The 21,348-nt window shown below is 38.1% G+C and overlaps 1 protein-coding gene across 18 annotated transcripts in view; it reads right to left on the reverse strand.

Moving 5' to 3' along the window:
- The window catches only part of DYM (dymeclin), a 384,258-nt gene that overhangs the window by 67,358 nt on the left and 295,552 nt on the right, over positions 1–21,348 (reverse strand). For all 18 annotated transcript variants that reach the window (XR_014074652.1, XM_081561989.1, XM_081561982.1 and 15 more), the window contains one exon: positions 12,628–12,810. Coding sequence is in view for 17 of the 18 variants with exons in the window: in XM_081561989.1 (XP_081418115.1) it covers positions 12,628–12,810 (183 nt within the window). In the remaining variant the exon portion in view is untranslated. The remainder of the gene's footprint in view (positions 1–12,627; positions 12,811–21,348) is intronic.

The following is a 21,348-nucleotide window of genomic DNA, read 5'->3' on the forward strand; positions in this document are numbered from 1 at the left end:
AATCATAAGTGAATGGTGAATTTGTCAAGAGTTTTCGGCATCTATTGAGATAATCATATTATTTTTATTCTTCAATTTATTTTTAAAGTTACATATCACGTTGATTTGCAGATTTTGAACTATCCTTGCATCCCTGGGATAAACCCCATGTGATCATGGTACATGACCCTTTTAATGTATTGTTGTATTCAGCTTGGTAATATTTTGTTGACGATTTTTGCATCTATGTTCATCAGTGATGTTGGCCTGTAATTTTCTTTTTTTGTGATGTTTTTGTCTGGTTTTGGTATCAGGGTGATGCTGCCTCACAGAGTGAGTTCAGAAGTGCTTACTCTGCAATTTTTGAAATAGTTTGAGAAAGACAGATATTAATTCTTCTCTAAATGTTTGGTAGAATTCACCCATGAAATAATTTGGTTTGGATTTTTGCTTGTTGAGGGTTTTAACATCACTGATTCAATTTCATTACTTGTAACTGGTCTGTTCATATTTTCTATTTCTTCATGGTTCAGTTTTTGGAGAGTATGCATTTCTAGGAATTTGTCCATTTCTAAGTTGCACATTTTATTGGCATACAGTTTGTTTACAGCAATCTCTTATGATCCTTTGTATTTCTGTGAAAACTTCTTTTCTGTTTCTGATTTTACTGATATGGGCCCTCTTTTTTTCTGGCTGAATCTGGGTAAAGGTTCACCAATTTTGTTTATCTTTTCAATGAATCAACTCTCAGTTCCACTAATCTTTTCCATTTTTTTTCAGTCTCTATTTCAGTTGCTTATTTGAGATTTTTCCTGTTTCCTGAAATAGGCTTGTATTGTTAGAAACCACCCTCTTAGAATTGTTTTTGCTGTATCCCATAGATCTTGGATCATAGATCATGGGATCACTTCCATTTTCATTTGTTTCCAGGATTTAAAAAAATTTCCTCTTTGATTTCTTCAGTGACTCTTTGGTTGTTTAGCAGCATATTGTTTAGCCTCCATGTGTTTATTGCAATTTTTCCCTTCTGGTTGATTTGCAGTCTCATAGTACTCTGGTTGGAGAAGATGCTTGATATAGTTTCAGTTTTCTTAAATTTACTTAGAGTTGTTTTGTGACCTAGCATGCTGTCTATCCTAGAGACTGTACAATGTGCTCTAGAAAAGAATATTCTTCTGCTTTTGGAAAAATACTCTCTATATAATCTATTAAGTCCATTTGGTCTAAAGTGCCATCTAAGGCCAATGTTTCCTTACTGATTTTCTGTCTGAATGATCTGTCCATTGGTGTTAGTGGGGCTGCACAAGGTGATTTCAAGAACAGATGACCCCTGCAAATGCAATGGGTTATATTATAGGAAGAGAACTCTGAGCTTAGGGAACACAAACTCTTATAATGGTCAGTAAGCATGTTTCCCTTTTGTTCTAGAGGGAAACACAGACATGCCCCCAACCTTCCCCCTAACTGATTCCAGGTATCTGTACAACTCGCTCTCTACTTCTTTCAAGTCTGAGCTCAAATGTACCTTCTCAGAGAGGTCCTCTCTGACTTCACTCTTTAGATCTGTAATTTCACAACCCTATTCCAAATAGTACTTATTATTCCTCTTTTTTTTTGACATAGCAACTCGTAGATATTGATGTCATTTACAGAGCTAAGGAAGACTGCTGAAGAAAAAGTTGATTCATTTTGTGTTTGATTTTTTTTTTTTTTTGGAAGAAAAGAATGAATTCTCATTTAACCTTGTTAACATTTGTGGAACTGTTATACAGGCAACTGAATGTGCTAAGGCAACTAGGTTTTCTATATTTCCAGGTCTGGAAATATAGAAAATCTAGTATAAATTTTACACTTGTCCAAAGACAAAAACAGTTCTTGCCTTTACCATACCACAAAGTTTTGTGGTATTGTTGTTCACTGTCTCTGTCCTCTGCTTATAGTTAGCCGTGACATTTCTTTCATGCCCTCACCTGTTTGGTGTGGTATTTCTATTTTGTCCTGTTCCTTGAATTCAGCCAGATCATATCATCTTATGAGTTAGATGCAGAGGCTATGTGCCAGTGGCTAATAATAATTTGGCTACCAGAAACGCACATGTATAGCTCCTTCTGCAGAAGTTAAAAGTACTCCAAAGTTAGTCACTCCTGTCTCAGACGTTCACTATTGCTTAATGTCTTAATAAAAAATATCAACTCTCAACTCCCTGTCAGCTAAAAATAACAGTAGATTCATAGTCTCCTCTACCAATACTTTTCAAGGTTAACTCCATGAAAGAAGAAATAGCAAAGGTTTGCTTAAGCCAAGATTTCAGGAGCATTTAGGCGAGGGCAGGAGAAGGTAAAGTGCTGAAAGAGGCAAAAAGTGGAAATGTTATTTATATCTTTATCATGGCATTCTTTTCAAAATATGTAAAAAGAGTTTAAAATGATTTTGAATGAATTTCCAGTGTGCCCAACACTATTTTGGATGACAGTATTCAACAAAAAGTTGTTGGAAAATCTGCTCATTTGGAATCTTATTTAGGTTTATCCAAGTGAATGCTGAAAATGTGGAGTTTATAATGAGAAGACCTGGATTAAAGGCTGAGTGATTTACTAGCTAAAGTGACCTTGAACCAACAATTTCACCTCTGAAGCCTTGCTGTGCCTCCTTCAGGGGATAATTTAGGGGTCAAACGAGATAGGCATATGCAAATAACCCTCAGTGATAAAGCTCTATGCAAACGTGATCATTATTTAAGAGGATGATTCTATTATTATTATTATTTTTTTTGGCTGTGCTGTGTGGCTTGCAGAATCTTAATTCCCCAACTCGGGACTGAACCTGGGACCTGGCAGTGAAAGTGCTGAGTCCCAACCACTGGCCAGGGAATTCCCTAAGATGATGATTCTCAGGTGGAGATCTGTGTTAAAAATCACTTAGGAAGCCTTCCCGCAGCCTGTTGGTTTCCTTATCTGTAAAGTGAGATAATAATAACTAGTTTACTGGTTTAAGAGGAATAAAGGGGTAATATATGTAAAGGTACTTAAGTCTTATTCCCAGCACTTAATAGAGACTCAAAAAATGTTTAGGCATATAATTATCTAGTTTTAAGAAGTGCACAACAGCACACAGCCAAATGTTTACCCTGAGGTTGCATTTTTCACTGAATACAGTTGCAGTGTCAGTAAGCAGTCCATTCTGGTGACAAGGGCAGGATACAAAACTAGTTTAACACACCGCTTTTATTTCTACTTGCTTATATACTGTGAGAAAAACAGTGAGGGCCCTTCTATTTATTCTATTTCTTCACCTTGTCTCTGCTTTTTGCTTCTTCCAAGGAGACTAAGTTTCAAATGGATGCAGTTTAAGTCCTTTGCATGGTTCTTGTATGTCCTTTCAAGAAAAATTTGGTCCTTCAGGGTTATTTTTAAAGTTTTAATAGCTGGTTACTTTACTCATGGAGTAAAGACTGATTTGACATCATTGGAAGTTAGAAGGAGAAAGTAAATTTCCAGGTTTGTTTTCAGACCTTTTCAGGTAGTGAATAGGCAAATCGATGAGAAACTGGAGGAACATTTAGTGAATGGCGATAGTAATCAGGCAAGATGATTACAAACAAGGGTTTTTTTATTTTTATTTTTTTTAATCAAACTGCCTTGGTTTGAGTTGAAACTCAAGCATGCTATAAAGCTAGCAGTGCTAATGATTAAAAGAAAAGGAACAAATGGTTTTTGATGTGGTTTAAACATTTAACACTAAATAATCCAAACAATGTGTTACAACATGATCATCTATCACTGATTACAGTTACGAACATAGGAAAAAAGAAATTTTGAGTTAGTCTTTTAGCAGAAAGAAAGAGAAAAAAATGCGTTATTATGAAAAGAGGTATTGGTAATTAAAGAGAAAACATTTCCTTCCAATACACCACAGATATAGTTTATCTGACATATATTTTATACAATTCAAGTGACTATCCAGAGGAAGAAAACAAGAGTGGAAAGCAGGGAGAGGGAGGGAGGGAGGGAGGGAGGAAGGATGGAAGGAAGGAAAGGATAAAAGAGAAAAAAGACAGGAAGGAAAGAAGAAAGAAACTGAAATCAGAGAGGTCCAGAGAAAGGTAAAAGTTATGATAGAAAGGGTAGGAGTTTGCCATAGGGCAGACTAAAACAATTAGGGTGATGCAGGTTAGAAATATGGAAGTTAAAAAAGGACATATTGGATAGTTCTATAATTCAAAGATCTGGATGAATCTTGGAAAAAGCAGGATATTCTCCACCCTGGAACTTGAAAGAGATACATTTATAAGTACTCTAAGAAGATATTATTTTAGTACTGTATTGCCCTTTCCTAAGTGGTATTCGCAAACCCAGTTAGACATCAAGAGACCCAAGAGTATAACAGCCATTCTGTTTACTTTGTATACACTTGAAATTTTTTATAATAAAATGTTTTTAAAATAAAAAAAAGTATAATAGGTCACACTTCTCATCAGATTAATTTAAAAAGGTCAAGAAAAAGAGAATATGAACAGCATAGTCACAGGCTTTTGTTTTCACTGGGAATGCTCATAGTAGTCTCAGGGCTAGTCTTTGGACCCTCAAATGATAGTGCTGATGTGAGAGAAAGAGACTACAGTGGGCAGATCCAACAGCCATCCAAGCTGAAAAGCCAGATACCAAACAGAAACCAATACCCCTTGTGACACTCTCAGCTTCTAGGTCCCTGAAAAGGACATGCCTGGCTATGAGGGTTTTTTTCACTCAGGGAAGCCCAAAGCTATAGTCCTTCTAGCCCAGACTCAACTTACCAACCAAATGTCATTTTATTATATTCTCATTTTATCACAGCAGTATTATCGAATTAACACAGCTGACTTTCTACCTTCACTGGATTTCCAAGGAACAGAGCTAAAAACAGATTAACTCAAGCCAATTTCCCATGTAACAGAGAAAAGGGTTTTGTTGAACCTTTACTCACATGCACAATGAATCGTAATCTCAGTATTTTACTCCCCAAAATGGTGCTAGCAAGAAACTAGAAATGAATTTGGACAAATGCATGAATAGGCTGGCTAGAACTGGCTTTTTACTTTATTTTGGCTGTACCATGTGGCTTGGAGCATCTTAGTTCCCAGGCTATAGATCAAACCTGTGCCCCCTGCAATGGAAGTATGAAGTCCTAACCTCTGAACTGCCAGGAAATCTCCAGAAGTGGCTTTTTAGATATAAGCTAGCCTGTAAAGCAGAGAAGGCAATGGTACTCCACTCCAGTACTCTTGCCTGGAAAATCCCATGGATGGAGGAGCCTGGTAGGCTGCAGTCCATGGGGTCGCTAAGAGTCGGACACGACTGAGCGACTTCACTTTCACGCATTGGAGAAGGAAATGGCAACCTACTCCAGTGTTCTTGCCTGGAGAATCCCAGGGACGGCGGAGCCTGATGGGCTGCCATCTATGGGGTCGCACAGAGTCGGACATGACTGAAGTGACTTAGTAGCAGGAGCAGTAGCAGCAGCCTGTAAAGTTTGTCTTCATAGAGAAAATCGATTTCCTCTCAATACTGTGATTGTTAAGACTGCTATGAGCAATACACTATTAGGAGGAGCAGGAAAGGCTCTGCCTTTCCTATCCAGAAACTCTTCTTTCTGGATAGTTTCTTTGAGAACTGGGATCAGAGAAGGGACTGCACTTCCCAAAGACTCTCTTCGTAGATTCTACTTTTTCCATAGAGGTAAAGATCTCTCGGTGCCTGGGTTTTCTCATCACAGCACAGACACTAACATGCATTCTTGGACTGAAAACTAGACTACCCAGTTGTCAAAAAGAATCTAGCCAACAGAAAAAGGTAGGAATAAGCTGCGATGGATGTCTCTCAGACAACCATTTGTTTCATGATCCTATTAACAATACTTGTCAATTTTAAAAGGAGATGCTCTTCTGGTTAAACCCATACTTAACAAGAAGGACATGGGGCCAGAGAAGAAATATTTGAGAAGTGGCCTGAGGATGCTATCACACATCCTAAATATCAATATATCTACATACCTGTTCATAATGGTGAGAATTTAATCACAGACCTTAAATGTCAAGTCTAACTTTAAGATATAACCATGCTCATTTGAAATGATGTTTCTGCTTTATTCTAACTGCAAAGATGACAATGGTATTCAGCTGCCCCAGTTTTGTTAATGAAATCTAAATAATACTTATAGTAGTTCAGGATAATGACAAGGGTGTGAATGGTAAAATAACTTGCTATAGCTGCAACTGTTAGGTACATAGTTGAGGCAGCTTTAGGAAAGTCCATGAAAACACTAAACTGACAGTAAAGAGTTTTAGTTTTTATTTCTGTTTACCAGCAATCATTACACAGCAGTGATATGGAGCAAATCAATGAACAGATCTGCAAGAGTATACATAGCTGTAGTTAAACTAAACTCATAGTGTAATTGTGTGGATTCCAGAGTATTTAGCAACTCATAGAAATTATGTGTTAAGAGTCTGGAATGGGAGCTTGGTTATAGTTCAAAGCTGGTTTCAATTAAGTACCTAACAAGTACACAAGACTCTACTGGGATGAGCAACAGTTAATCTACTTGGCTTATGAGATTGGATAGAACTGTTCTTAAATATCTTAAATGTGATCAGAGTCCATGTGTCCATCTATGTATTGCTGTTATCCTGGAAGAAACCAAGAAGTTTACACCTTAGAGGTCACTCTCACTCTCTTTTCCCCACCCCCAATATTATGCAGTCTCTCTCTTCCTCAGCTTTTAAAACCCTCACAGATGGATGCACAGACCCCAGGCAGGAGCTTGGAGGACTCCTAATATGAGGAAACTGGGTTTAAGAAATAACAGTGATACTGACACGAAGGGGCCTGAAAGGAAATGACCATCTTTCTCATAAAAGTTTCAAAGAGAGGAAACAGCAGGAGACAGAGAAACAACCAGGAAGAAATAATTAAATGAGTATTTGAAAGCTCTGAGCATGAGTCTCTAGACTCAAAGGACCCTCTAAGCACCAAATACAACCGACTAAGGCACAGCAAATCATGAAGTTTCAGGACATATAGAGTTTCAGGACAATAGAGAGTTTCAGGACAATAGAGTTTCAGGACAATAGAGAGATCCCCAAAGCTTCCCAAGACGACAGTCGTATATTAAAAAAGAAGAAAAACATTTTCAGACATTAGAAACTAAAAAAGTAAAAAATCTATCTCACATATACCCTTTTCCCAGAAAGCTACAGTAGTGTAAGCTCTACCAATCTGAAGCAGTAAGCCAAGAAAGAGGACTTCACAGGAGCCAAGATCAACCAAGAGGACAGCTGAGGGAAATTCTCAGAAGGTTCTGCAGTTGGGCAGGAGAACCAGAGTCCAACCTGGCTGGGGCTGGAAGCAGTTCTCCAAGAAAAGAACAGGACTGAGAACTGGATGTCTGACTATTCTGAGAGAAGTTTTAAAGTTATGTCAGAAGGTCTGCATCTGTGTTAGTGACTGGATATTTGCAAAACCTGAGACAGGCCTAACAACATATCTAGAACAAATAAAAGAATCTACACAAAGATAAATCAGTTCAGTTCAGTTCAGTCGCTCAGTCGTGTCCGACTCTTTGCGACCCCATGAACTGCAGCACGCCAGGCTTCTCTGTCCATCACCAACTCCCGGAGTCCACCCAAACCCATGTCCATCGAGTCGGTTATGCCATCCAACCATCTCATCCTCTGTCGTCCCCTTCTCCTTCCGCCCCCAATCCTACCCAGCATTAGGGTCTTTTCCAATGAGTCAACCCTTCATATGAGGTGGCCAAAGTATTGGAGTTTCAGCTTCAACATCAGACCTTCCAATGAACACACAAAGATAAATAACTCAGTAGAAAAACTAGCAAAAGACTTGCCTAGGCGTCACAAGAGGAAACCCAAATGAAAACCATAATGAGGTGCTATTACAAAACTAGGGTCCACGAGGATGTGAAGCAACAGGAATTCTACATACCACCAGTCAAAGAGTAAAATGGCAGCATCCCAGGTAGCACTAGTGGTAAAGAAATCGCCTGCTAATGCAGGTTAGACGTAACAGACGCCGGTTTGATCTCTGAGTTGGGAAGATCCCCTGGAGAGGGGAATGGCAATCCACTCCAGTATTCTTGCCTGCAGAATCCCAAGGACAGAGGAGCCTGGGTGGGCTACAGTCCATAGGTTCGCATAGAGTCGGACACGACTGAAGCAACTTAGCAGAGCACACACATAACAAAGGAAATGGTACATGTTATGCAGCAATTTCACTATAAGGTGCACACCCTGGAGGAAGCTATGCCCCTGTGCTCAGTCATGATGGAAATAACTGTATATATTTATACTTGTGCAATAATTATTTAAAATCTTCCTAAATTTAAGTAAATGATATGCAAATAGCTGACTCATTGGAAAAGTCCCCAGTGCTGGGAAAGATTGAGGGAAGAAGGAGAAGAGGGCGTCAGAGAATGAGATGGCTGGATGACATCACCGATGCAATAAACATGAACTTGGGCAAACTTTGGGAGATGGTGAGGGACAGGGAGGCCTGGCGTGCTGCAGTTCATGGGGTTGCAAAGAGTCGGACTTGACTGGGTGACTGAACAACAACAAATATAAGTAAAACAAGAACAGGGATGGTAGCTTTTCAGCTTCCTCTTGTGCACAGAAACTGTGAACCTGATGAGCTATACAACAAATATCTGTGGAATCAAATCGAACTGGGGAACATTAATATAGCAATAGAAGGCTTAGCAGAAAAATCTTTTTAAAAAGAACAGGAAATGAAGGTTCACAGAATTGTGAAAAATGTTCAATCACACTAATTATGAAAGAAATGAAAATTAAAAATAATAATGAAATACCATTTTTAATACAAAAGAGCAAATGCTAAAATAAATATAATACTCTAAGCTGTAAAAGTATAGTGAGGTAGATCCTTTCATAGATCACTTGCAGAAGTATGAGATGATGCACAGATACATTAGTTGTACAATACATCTAGACAGCAATTTGACGTGGGGTGAATCTTGAAAATACAGACACCTCTGACAGTAAAAACTAGTACAATTCCAGTTTTAAGATTACACCAACAACAAAACTAAAAAAGGTGAGCTATAATTTATTTAGAAACTGTCAATTATGATTAATTACAAAATATTAGAAACAATCAAATAAGCAATAATGGGGTAAGGGTTAACATATTTTAGGACCTCCATAATACAGGTTAATGTTGTTCGGTCGCTAAATCATGTCTGACTTTTTGTGATCTCGTGAAATGCAGTATGCCCCTCTGTCCTCCACCATCTCCCAGAGTTTGCTCATATTCATGCCCATTGAGTGGTGATACTATCCAACCATCTCTCTCTCAACTGCCCCCTTGTCCTCCTGCCCTCAATCTTTCCAGCATCAGGGTCTTTTCCGAAGAGTCGTCTCTTTGCATCAGGTGGCCAAAGTATTGTAACTTCAGCTTCAGTAACAGTCCTTCCAATGAGTATTCAGGGTTCATCTCCTTTAGGATAGACTGGTTTGATCTCCTCGCAGTCCAAAGGACTCTCAAGTTTTCTCCAGCATCACAATTTGAAAGCATCAATTCTTCTGTGCTCAGATTTCTTTATGTTCCAACTCTCACATCTATACATGACTACTGGAAAAACCACAGCTTTGACTACAAGGACTTCTGTCAGCAAACTGATACATTGTCTAGGTTTGTCATAGCTTTCCTTCCAAAGAGCAAGCATCTTTTAACTTCATGACTGTGGACACTGTCTGCAGTGATTTTGGAGCCCAAGAAAATTATATCTGTCACTGTCTCCACTTTTCCCCCATCTATTTGCCATGAAGTGATGGGACCAGGTGCCATGATCTTAGTTTTCTGAATGCTGAGTTTTAAGCCAGCTTCTTCACTCTCCTCTTTCACCCTCATCAAGAGGCTCTTTAGTTCCTCTTTGGTTTCTGCCATTAGAGTGGTATCAACTGCATATCTGAGGTTGTTGATATTTCTCCTGGCAACCTTGATTCCAGCTTGTGATTCATCCAGCCCTGCATTTTGCTTGATGTACTCAGCATAGAAATTAAATAAGCAGGATGACAATATATGGTCTTGTCATACCCTTTTCCCAATTCTGAACCATTCAATTGGTCCATGTCTGGTTCTAACTGTTGCTTCTTGACCCACATACAAGTTTCTCAGGAGACAGGTAAGGTGGTCTGGTATTTCCAACTCTTTAAGAATTTTCCACAGTTTGTTGTGATCCACACAGAGGCTTCAGGGTAGTCAATGAAGCAAAAATAGATGTTTTTCTGGAACTCCCTTGCTTTTTCCATGATCCAATGAATGTTGGCAATTTGATCTCTGTCTTCTCTAAATCCATTTTGTACATCTGGAAGTTTTTGGTTCACATACTGCTGAAGCTAACTGAAGGATTTTGAGCATTACCTCGCTAGCATGTGAAATGAGCACAAGGGCACTGGTATTTAAACATTCTTTGGCATTGCCCTTCTTTGGGATTGGAATGAAAACTGATCTTTTCCAATCCTGTGGCCACTGCTGGGTTTTCCTAACTTGCTCACATATTGACTTTAATGGCATCATCTTTTAGGATTTTAAATAGCTGAGCTGGAATTTTGCCACTTAAGCCCACTTGACTTCACATTCCAGGATGCCCAGCTCCAGGTGAGTGCCACACCAACATGGCTAACCAGGTCAGTAAGATGTTTTTTGAATAGTTCTAATGTGTATTCCTGCCACTTCTTCTTAATCTCTTATGTTTCTGTTAGGTCCTTACCATTTCTGTCCTTTGTCATGTCCATCCTTGCATGAAATAACCCTTGATATCTCCAATTTTCTTGAAGAGATTTCTAGTGTTTCCCGTTCTATTGTTTTCCTGTACTTCTTTGCACTGTTAACAAGGCTTTCTTATCTCTCCTTTTTATTCTCTGGAACTCTGCATTCAGTTGGTATTATCTTTTCCTTTCTCCTTTGCCTTTTGCTTGTCTTCTTTCCTAAAACTATCCGTAAAGCTTCCTCAGACAACCACTTTGCCTTCTTGCATTTCTTTTCCTTTGGGACGGTTTTGGTCACTTGTTCCCATACAATGTTATGAACCTCCGTAACACTGTAGTTTTTCAGGCACTTTGTCTACCAGATCTAATCCCTTAAATCTACTCATCATCTCCACTATATAATCATAAAGGATTTGATTTAGGTCATACCTGAATGGCCTAGTGGTTTTCCCTCCTTTGTTCAATTTAAACCTGAATTTTTGAATAAGGAGCTCATGATCTCAGCCACAGTCAGCTCCAGGTCTTATTTTGCTGACTGCATAGAGCTTCTCCATCTTTGGCTGCAAAGTATAATCAATCTGATTTCAGTATTGACCATCTGGTCATGTCCACATGTACAGTTGTCTCTTGGGTTGATGACAGAGTGTGTTTGCTATGACCAGTGTGTTCACTTGACAAAACTCTGTTAGCCTTTGCCCTGCTTCATTTTCTACCCCAAGGCCAAACTTGCCTGTATCTCAGGCATCTCTTGACTTCCTACTTTTGCACTGCGATCCCCTATGACGAAAAGGACATCTTTTTTTGGTGTTACTTCTAAAATTGTTGTAGGTCTTCATAGAACCAGTCAGTTTCAGCTTCTTCAGCATTAGTGGTTGGGGCATAGACTTGGATTACCGTGATGTTGAATGTTTTGCCTTGGAAATGAACTGAGATCATTCTATTGTTTCTGAGGTTGCACCCAAGTACTGCGTTTCACTCTTTTGTTGACTATGAGGGCTACTCCATTTCTTCTAAGGGATTCTTGCCCACAGTAGTAGATATAGCAGTCATTTGAATTAAATTCACATTCCCATCTATTTTAGTTCACTGATTCCTGAGATGTCAATGTCCATTCTTGCCATCTCCTGCTTGATCACGTCCAATTTACCTTGATTCATGGACCTAACACTTCTGGTTCCTATGAAATACTTCTTTACAGCATTGGACTTTACTTTCCCCATCAGACACATCTACAACTGAGGGTCGTTTCCACTTTGGCCCAGCTGCTTCCTTCTTTCTTAAGCTGTTGGTAACTGCCCTCCACTCTACTCCAGTAGCATACTGGACACCTTCCGACCTGCAGGGCTCAGCTTCTGGTGTCAAATCTTCTTGCCCTTTCATATGTCCATGGGTTTCTCCAGCAAGAATACTGGAGTGGGTTGCCATTTCCTCCTCCAGTGGACCACATTTTGTCAGAACTCTGTACTATGACCTGTCCCTCTTGGGTGGCCTCATAGCTTCAAGTCCCTTTGACATGCCATGACAAGGCTGTGATCCATGAAATATAGGTTATACAGTTATTAAAATGTGAGATTTTCAAAGAATTGATACCACAGGAAAATGTTTTAAGTAAAAATGGCAGAATCCATAACTATTAAGATATAAAATATGATCTTAATTCTCCTAAAGACATATATGTGCATGTATATGTATATATGTCTGTATATAATACATACACACACATGGAAGGGGACAATTGTTAGAATAGATGGCAAATACAGTTAACATTCAAGAGACTGTTATAGGTTTTTTTTTTTTAAATCAAGTTTTGTTAAACCTTCTCTGTTTAAAAAAGAATCACAGTAAATATCTCCATTTACACTTACCAGATCAATATTTTGCATGATATCCTGAAATGAAGGATGAGTTCGAAATTGTTCAAAGAGATCTCGTTTGTAAAGAAGTGCATACACCAAGTTTGGATTGTGATGAAGAGAATTTGTCAGGCAGGAGTTGATGATCTCTAACATCATTCGAATCACTTCTTCAATGACATTTAGGTCTTGTGCCTGATAAAGAAAGAAAATCCCCATAAGAGTCAGTATTTTCCTCCTTGATACAGAATTAATTAGAATGAGGGCAACTGCTTTACAATTAAAACAGTATTGGAAAGATCATGCACAAGAACTCTTCAAGATTATTTTTGTCAAGAATTTTTAGCATTAAGTTTATGAGTTACTAAAGGATTTGAGTTATAACCTTTTGAACTAAATATGGTGATAATCATAAATTTCACATTAATAAATTATAGACTTGCCAATCTAGAAGAAAATTTGGAGCTTTGATTAATAGATTCTAATTTGTACTCTTATCAATGTACTAACCTAAATCACTAAACTTGCTCAATATAAAGTGGTGGTAGGGCCTTATCAATTCCAAGAGGAGTTTGTAATTTGGAATATGACCTCACTTTTCTGCACTGTCATTTCAACGTTCATATTTACAGATAAACAGCCTAATGTTTTGTTTCTGTTTCCTGAGAGTTAATAGTCTTTGGGAATCTGAATGTGAAATAGTTAATAAGAGCAAAATTCAAAGTAAGTAATCAACACATCTCTTGAAATAAAGAATAATGGAAGGCAAAAACATAGGTAAATATGACACTTTCCTTCTTCTGAGTTTTCTAAATTATGTTTGACAGTTGGGGCAAAAGTTGTAACACTGATGTGGTTCTCAATGGATGCAAAGGAACACCTAAGACAATTATATTATAAACCAGGGAGAGCAAAGCAATTTAAAGAGAGGATACTTTCTACCTCTCATTTGAATTGGGAAAATGTCAACACTACTAGATGTGGCAAGTTATGTAAGTTATGTATGTAAAGTGTCTAGAGCAAATCCATACAAAGAGATTACAATAATTAAGATCTGAACAATGACAGAGTGGATAAAAAATACATGATGCAACTATACACTATCTACAAGAAACTTCAAATGTAACTCACTTTAAATAAAGTTAGATTGAAGGTAAAAGAATGGAAAAAGATATAACATGAACTATTAATCAAAATAAAGTAGGAATGGCTATATTATTATTAGGTTAAAATACACTTCACACCTAAGACTGCATGGCCTACAAAATAAAAAATATTCACTATCTGGACTCTCATAGAAAAGTTTACCTCCCCGATCTAGCACACAAAAAGGTATACTTATTTCCATACAATTTACCTTCACCTGTATTGTTTTAAGAACAACGTCCAGCAACAAATCAATATTTACGGGGCAGAAAAAAAGGAAAGTAAAAACAACGTCCAAGGGATAAAGTGGCCCAGTGGATAAGAAGCACGTGCCAATATAGGAGACATGGGTTCTAGCATGTGGGAGATCCCACATGCTGCGCAGGAGCAGCTAAGCCTGTGTGCCACAACTTCTGAGCTTGCACTCTAGAACCTATGAGCTGCAACTACTGAAGCTCACGTGCCCTAAAGCCCTGCTCTGTAACAAGAGAAGCTCCTGCAATGAGAAGCCCACATACTGCAGTAGAGAATAGCCTCTGCTCACCGCAACTAGAGAAAACCTGTGCACAATAACGAAGACCCACTGTAACCAATAAATAAATAAATAAAAATAGATAAAATACTGCTATTTACCTCCTGAACAAGATCAAAGGAGGTTAATACACTTTAACTTCCCCTTGAACAGCAAGGTGCTGACCCCATTCTTCCTTGCTTTGTTATAGTTGCTTAGGTTTTTAATTTCATGTTTTTAAAAAAAACATAAATTGGTTTTCAAAAAATCAGTACTCAAAAAAAAAGGCCAGTTTTAATTCCAATCTCAAAGAAGGGCAATGCCAAATAATGCTCAAACTACGGCACGACTGCACTCATTTCACATGCTAGCAATGTAATGCTCAAAATCCTTAAAGCTAGCTTCAACAGCATGTAAACTGAGAACTTCCAGATGTACAAGCTGGATTTAGAAAAGGCAGAGGAACCAGCGATCAAATTGCCAACATCCATTGGATGACAGAAAAAAGCAAGATAATTCCAGAAAAACATCTACTTTTGCTTCATTGACTACACTAAAGCCTTTGACTGTAGAGATCACAACAAACTGGAAAATTCTTCAGAGATGGGAATACCAGGCCACCTTACTTGTCTCCTGAGAAATTTGCATGCAGGTTAAGAAGCAACAGTTAGAACTGGACATGGAACAACGAACTGGTAAAATTGGGAAAGGAGTATGTCAAGGCTGTATACTGTCATCCTGCTTATTTAACTTATACGTAGAGTATATCATGTGAAATGCTTGGAGGGATGAAGCACAAGCTAGCATCGAGACTGCAGGGAGAAATATCAATAACCTCAGATATGTAGATGACACCACCCTTATGGCAGAAAGCGAAGAGGAACTAAAGAGCCTCTTGATGAAAGTGAAAGAGAAGAGTGAAAAACCTGGCTTAAAACTCAACATTCGAACAACGAAGATCATGGCATCCATTTTCATCACTTCACAGCAAATAGATGGGGAAAAAATGGAAACAATGACAGACTTGATTTTCTTGGGATCCAAAATCACTGTGGACAGTGACTGCAGCTATGAAATTAAAATACGTTTGCTCTTTGGAAGAAAAGCTATGACAAACCTAGACAACGTATTAAGAAACAGAGACATTACTTTGCCTACAAAGGTCCATATAGTCAAAGCTATGGTTTTTCCGGTAGTCATGTACGGATGTGAGAGCTGGACAACAAAAAAGTCTGAGCACCGAAGAACTGATGCTTTAGAACTGTGGTGCTGGAGAAGACTCTTAAGAGTCTCTTGGAAAGCAAGGAGATCAAGCCAGTCAATCCTAAAGGAAATCGATCCTGAATACTCACTGGAAGGACTGATGCTGAAGCTGAAACTCCAATACTTTGGCCATCTGATGTGAAGAGCTGACTCACTGGAAAAGACCCTAATGCTGGGAAAGACTGAAGGCAGAAGGAGAAGGGGATGATAGAGGATGAGATGGTTGGATGGCATCACCGACTCGATGAACATGAGTTTGAACAAACTCCAGGAGATGGTGAAGGACAAGGAAGCTTGGCATGCTGCAGTCCATTGGGTCACAAAGAATCGGACAGGACTGAGCATCTGAACAACAAAAAGTCAGCGGTTAACTAACTTTACATATGGATATCAGTGCACACCACTGATTCTTACATTCCGCTTCTCTACAGGTAAACTTTTCTTCTGTTTGAAGTACATCCTTTAATAGTGCTTTCAGTGAAGTCTATAGATAATAAACTCTTTCAGTCCTAGTGTGGCTTAAATATGTCTTTATTTTACATTCACTCTTATATTTTATCTGGGTATAGAATTAGTTACTTCCTTACACACTTTAAAGATACTTGTTCACTTTATTCTGGCATCTGTTTTTGGCTTTGAGCAGTTTATTATACAAACCTAACTACTGTTTCCCTGTGGAAAAGCTTTTTGATAGCTTTTAAGATTTACTTTTCATTCTTTAACACTCTTGAGTTTCACAACCATGTGTTTCAATGTTGATTTATCTTTATTTATCCTGCTTAGTATTCAGAGTGTTCTTTCCATCTGACAACCTAGTCTCTTCCATAAAGATAATTTGGATAATTTTTTCTCATTATCTTACAATTTACTAACTGTCTTTGATACTGCCCAGTTTAGAATTTGTCTTCTGAGCTTTCAAATCTAATGACTATATTTTTCACTCTAAGCTTTCTAAAGAAATAGTTCTGAGTCATGTTCTTGTTTCATTTCGCCCTGTTTTTATTTTATATTTATTTATTCTTAATAAATACTATATCCTTCATTTATCTTTGAGGATATTAAAAATACTTTACAGTACTTTCAAAATTATCCTATTAATTTTTGCTTCTCTTTGTATAAACTTACCTTAAACATGATCACGACTATGTTGGCTGTCTTTCTTAGTATTAAGTTAGATTTTAGCATATATTTTGGAATTTTGGTTATGTAGGCTCACTTAGTATGGCTTAATCCCCCCAAGCCTACAGGTCATGCAGTAGCTTTCTAGAGCTTCCAGTCTGAAATGAGGTCTCATCGTTGGTTTATCAGGGCTGCTGCCCAGCAATCACATTAAAGGCAGGATAAGCAAGGTCTGTCACCCAGCCACATCCCCTCACAATAGGCTCTAGATTCCAGAGTGAGGCTGATTCTGGGTCTTCCCACCTCCCTAGACACAGAACTTAAGGGTCATTATTAGTGCCTCTATTCAAGCTGTTTTCAGTAAGGGATCTATTCTACCTCTTTGTTTCTAGCAGGCAACCCGGCACTAGCGTGCTGCCTCCCAAGGGCTCCTGAGTGCTGTGCCTGCCTTGCAGCAGCTGAGCTTCCAGCCACTCTCCTGCCTCATTCCAGACGAGAAGCTTGGCAGCTTCACAGCTTCAGACCCTGCTATCTGCTTCGAGTGCTTTTTCTATTTCTCGTTGATCAAGAAGTTATCTCTCTCATTTTAGGGTGTGGCTATGCGGTTTCAAGGTTTTTTTCTAGTTATGGTTCATCTATTACTTTTACGTGTTTGGAGCAAAGAAAAGGGATTAGCCTTCATATTGGGAACGGACAACATAATCGTGACTATAGTTCTCTCAACTGTATTTTCATCTTACATTGCTACTTGAATTAGAAGGAGAGGAGAAAGGAACTTTGAGTTCAGAATTTTCTCTCAAATTTCTCTCATCTAAGAGCAACCCAGTAAGATGGTATGACTATCATAGTAATACAAGTCAAAACATTAGCTTTCTGCAGAATTTCATGTTCCTAAGTATTTTGTACCCATTTATGTTACATATAACATATATATGTAATGTATTAGGACCCTTAAGTCCTAATATATTAAACTTAAATATAAAAAAAGAATTACTTATCGATAGTTTACACTTTGTGCTTTCAAACATATTCCTAATTTATTCTCAATGTTTTATTAAGTAATTTGGTGCAACAAACAGGATAATATACTCAACCCCCAAACAGGTACCTGGCTCATTTAAACCCAAACCAAACTACTGATCATTTCTTTTATCCCCAAGTTAGGTAAAGTATAAACTGGAAACTACCTCAGTAAGTATACTTCACATTAGGTTTCAACTTACATTCATCAGTCTGACTGAGGCTCCTTAGAAGTTATACTAATTCTCTTATACTTAAAGGAATTACTAGGTATTTTACTGCTTTTTTTTTTTTTTTTTTACTGTTTCTGTGACAAGTTCTAATTCTAATGCTATCTTTCAAAGATTATTTTCAGCTGCAGATTTATAAATTAAATGTCAAGAACATAAAGTTTTTTCAGTCAATTACTAAAATTGACTGAAAATATAATCAAAGGAGCTAGAGCAGACATTTTATACAATATCATATTTTGCCATATTGTCACTCACACTAGAAAGCATACTGTATATTTTAACGTTGCAAAACAATTACAAAACAAAAATGAGAAATTAAATGTAATTCAGAAATTAAAAATAAGCTTAAATTAGGGAGTGGTTGATTATAATTTTCTGATAATACCTATTTTAACATGTAACTCTATAAATCATTTAAATTTTAAATACTATTACAGAAAGAACATAAAGATAACTGCCTTTCCAAAGTGGATAAACTAATGCAAATATTATAAGTGCAAAGAATCACATCTCTTAGCTTTAGATATGTGCTAAATCCCACTTTTATTAATTTACAAAACTAGTCCTTTAGTGAAGTGTATAAATTACATTTATACACTTACATTTATGGAATAAAGTTTTTAAAAAAGACACGTTTTCTTTTTTTTAAAAGACACATTTCCAAAAACTAACCAGAATTAGCTTTGTCAGAGATAAAATCAGATGGTTCATTGGTAGAGTAGCAAAATACGTGGAGAATACTGTGTCTTTTTCATTCATGGTATTTTCTTTTTAGTACATACAACTTCCATACCAGGAATGGATCCCACGTCAAATTGACGTTCTTCTCAAAAAAAAAAAAAAAAAAAAAGGCCAGGCTTATTTTATTGCAGAAAATCTCAAATGTAAATACAAGGGCCTTGAGAAAATGGCCCCCTTTTCAGATGTTTCTGATGGTTTTGTACATGTTGGTAACGAACAGTGAACATGATCTGTGCTAAGTAGTGAATTCACGTCAAATGGACAAGCTGGCAGCTGTGGGAGCACCTTACCCTGTCAACAGCAGTCAGGGCTGCTTCGTTATATAAACTTCCTTTTTCTTTTCAGAGGGAATTTATACAGTTAAATAGTTCCAAATCATTTATTTTTAGTTTCCTTAAGAGAAGCATATGTATCTTGTTTGTATTAGTTTTGGGGGGATTCCAAGAGAGTTGTCTAAATTTCCTGCATTTTCAGCAGAAAATAAAAACCTTCAACAAAATTAATGGGACTTGGCCAAAGCAGGGGAGAGTGGGGCGGAAGCTGCAGGCAAGACTCTTTAAAGTTAACGTGCAAATGGCCTTCAAAGCCAGTCATTCATTGATGGAGTCTTGCTATCTCTCTGTTGTTAAAATTCACTGGCACACATTGCTGAAAAGCTTTGTGACCATGCTATTTTCAGCTAGAACTGGAATTGTCCCAGAATATCGAGATTCTGATAGCAAGAACTAGCTTTTCTACTACATGCAGAATTACAGCTGAAGAATAATCCTGCAACCAGGGGAAATGATGTGAAACATTAATAACGTGGCGGGCAGGGGGAGGCAGGGAGAAAGCTGAGCTCTGGCACCACTGTCTTGAGTAAAATGAAGTGGTCGTTTTCTTCATCCCTTGGGCAGGATCTGAATGTGGCCCATGACCCTAAACTAGAATCCTGGGAAGCCTGTTATTTACAGCATGCTTACTGGTAGCGGGAAAGCAAGATAATGGTGACTGCCTGGGGACATGGGTTAACTTTACATGTTTTTCCACACCCAGAAAACAGCCAGAGAACTCCAAAAAAGGAATGTGCTGATTGAAATCCAGCCATGCTGCAGCCCCCCACAAGCATCTACCTTAGCTAGCTACTCACACTGGGCAGCACGTGGGGTGTGGAACTGTGCTGCTCACCCCATCCCCCGGCCCTCCCGCTGGCAGAAGAGAGGAAGCACACACAGAGCTTTTTTTAAACAAGGAAATCTAATTAATTAATTCATTAAGGCCACGCCATGTAGCATGCAGGATCTTAGTTCCCTGACCAGGGATCAAACCTGGCCCTCCTGCATTGGGAGTGCAGAGTCTTAACCACTGGACCATCAAAGAAGCCCCCCGAGCTTGGAGTTTTCCATTTTGTTCTTAAAAATGCAATGTTTTGGGACTTCCCTGGTGCTCCAGTAGTTAAGAATCCACTTTGCAATGCAGGGACATGGGTTCTATCCCTGGTCGGGTCACTAAAATCCCACATACCGCAGAGCAACCAAGGCAGAGTGCTACATCTACCAAGTTGGCGTGCTCTGGAGTCCGTGTGCCACAACTGGAGAACCTGAGTGCCACAACAAAAGATCCCTGATGATGCAGTGAAGATTCGGGGTGCCGCAACTAAGACCTGACACAGCCAAATCAATAAATAATTTTTTTTGAAACAGCAATGTTTTATATTAAGAATTAGTATTCGTGTCTACTCTTCTCCAAAATACATTGTTTATTATAAAACCAATGGCCTTCCAGATCCTATAAAAAGTAACATCTAAGTAAAATAAATCTCTAGGAAGATGTACTGCTTTTTTAAAAATGACTTTGACAGTTTACTAAGTGCTTCCTATCACCCCACTTTGAGATATAAGAGTCCCAGCTCCATCCCAATTCTGCCAGTAACTAGCTATGTGACTTTAAGGAGCCACTTAACCTGAGTTGCAGTTTTTTATTTGGGAAAATAAGTGCTTGTGAGATTTTAAAAATCCCTTCCTTGTCTCAAGTCTTAATTTCCATAAAAAATGCAGAAAATACTGAATTCAGAAAGCAAATTTCATTAGACTAACCAAAAATGTTAACTCCTAGTAGAAAAATCTTTACGGTGACCTCAAACTTCAGTAAAATTTAGAATTTACTTTAGATTACTGTGGCACCTAAGTGTCACTGTTCATTTAGAAAGGGGAAAAAAACAAAACAAAACAAACTTTGAGAATAAAAATGCACAGGGCTAAATTTGAAAACAGTCAGTCTCTAAACCAGGGAGAATCTACTGATTCTTCTATAACTCACTTTTTTGCAATATTTGTTAATTATCTTTGATATTGTTAATGCACAGAAGGGAAATAATCACTAAACTCTAGGTCAGGGATTTCACACAAACATCAGAGATCTAAAATGCTTGGTGCTCTTTTTTCATTCTTTCTTGGGGAGAAGGATGGTTGGTGCTAAGAAAGACAGTAAAGCATCACACATAAGAGAGCTGTAGCTCTGATGTTTTAAAAAAGGGAGAAAGGAAAAAGAGAGGTAGCTACAAGTTAATAGAGAGAAGCTCTAACATGGGTTCTTGTCTCAGTTTTGCCATCGACTGGACAAGTCACTTTCTGGGTCTCAAATATAAAACAAATGGGCTCTTTGGGCAACGTAGGGAAGCACTAAGAGACCCAGATTGACTTCTGCTTAGGATGTGGAAAG

Source organism: Giraffa tippelskirchi, chromosome 14, assembly GCF_054371585.1.
Source record: "Giraffa tippelskirchi isolate mGirTip1 chromosome 14, T2T-mGirTip1v1.2.pri, whole genome shotgun sequence".
Lineage (NCBI taxonomy): Eukaryota > Metazoa > Chordata > Mammalia > Artiodactyla > Giraffidae > Giraffa > Giraffa tippelskirchi.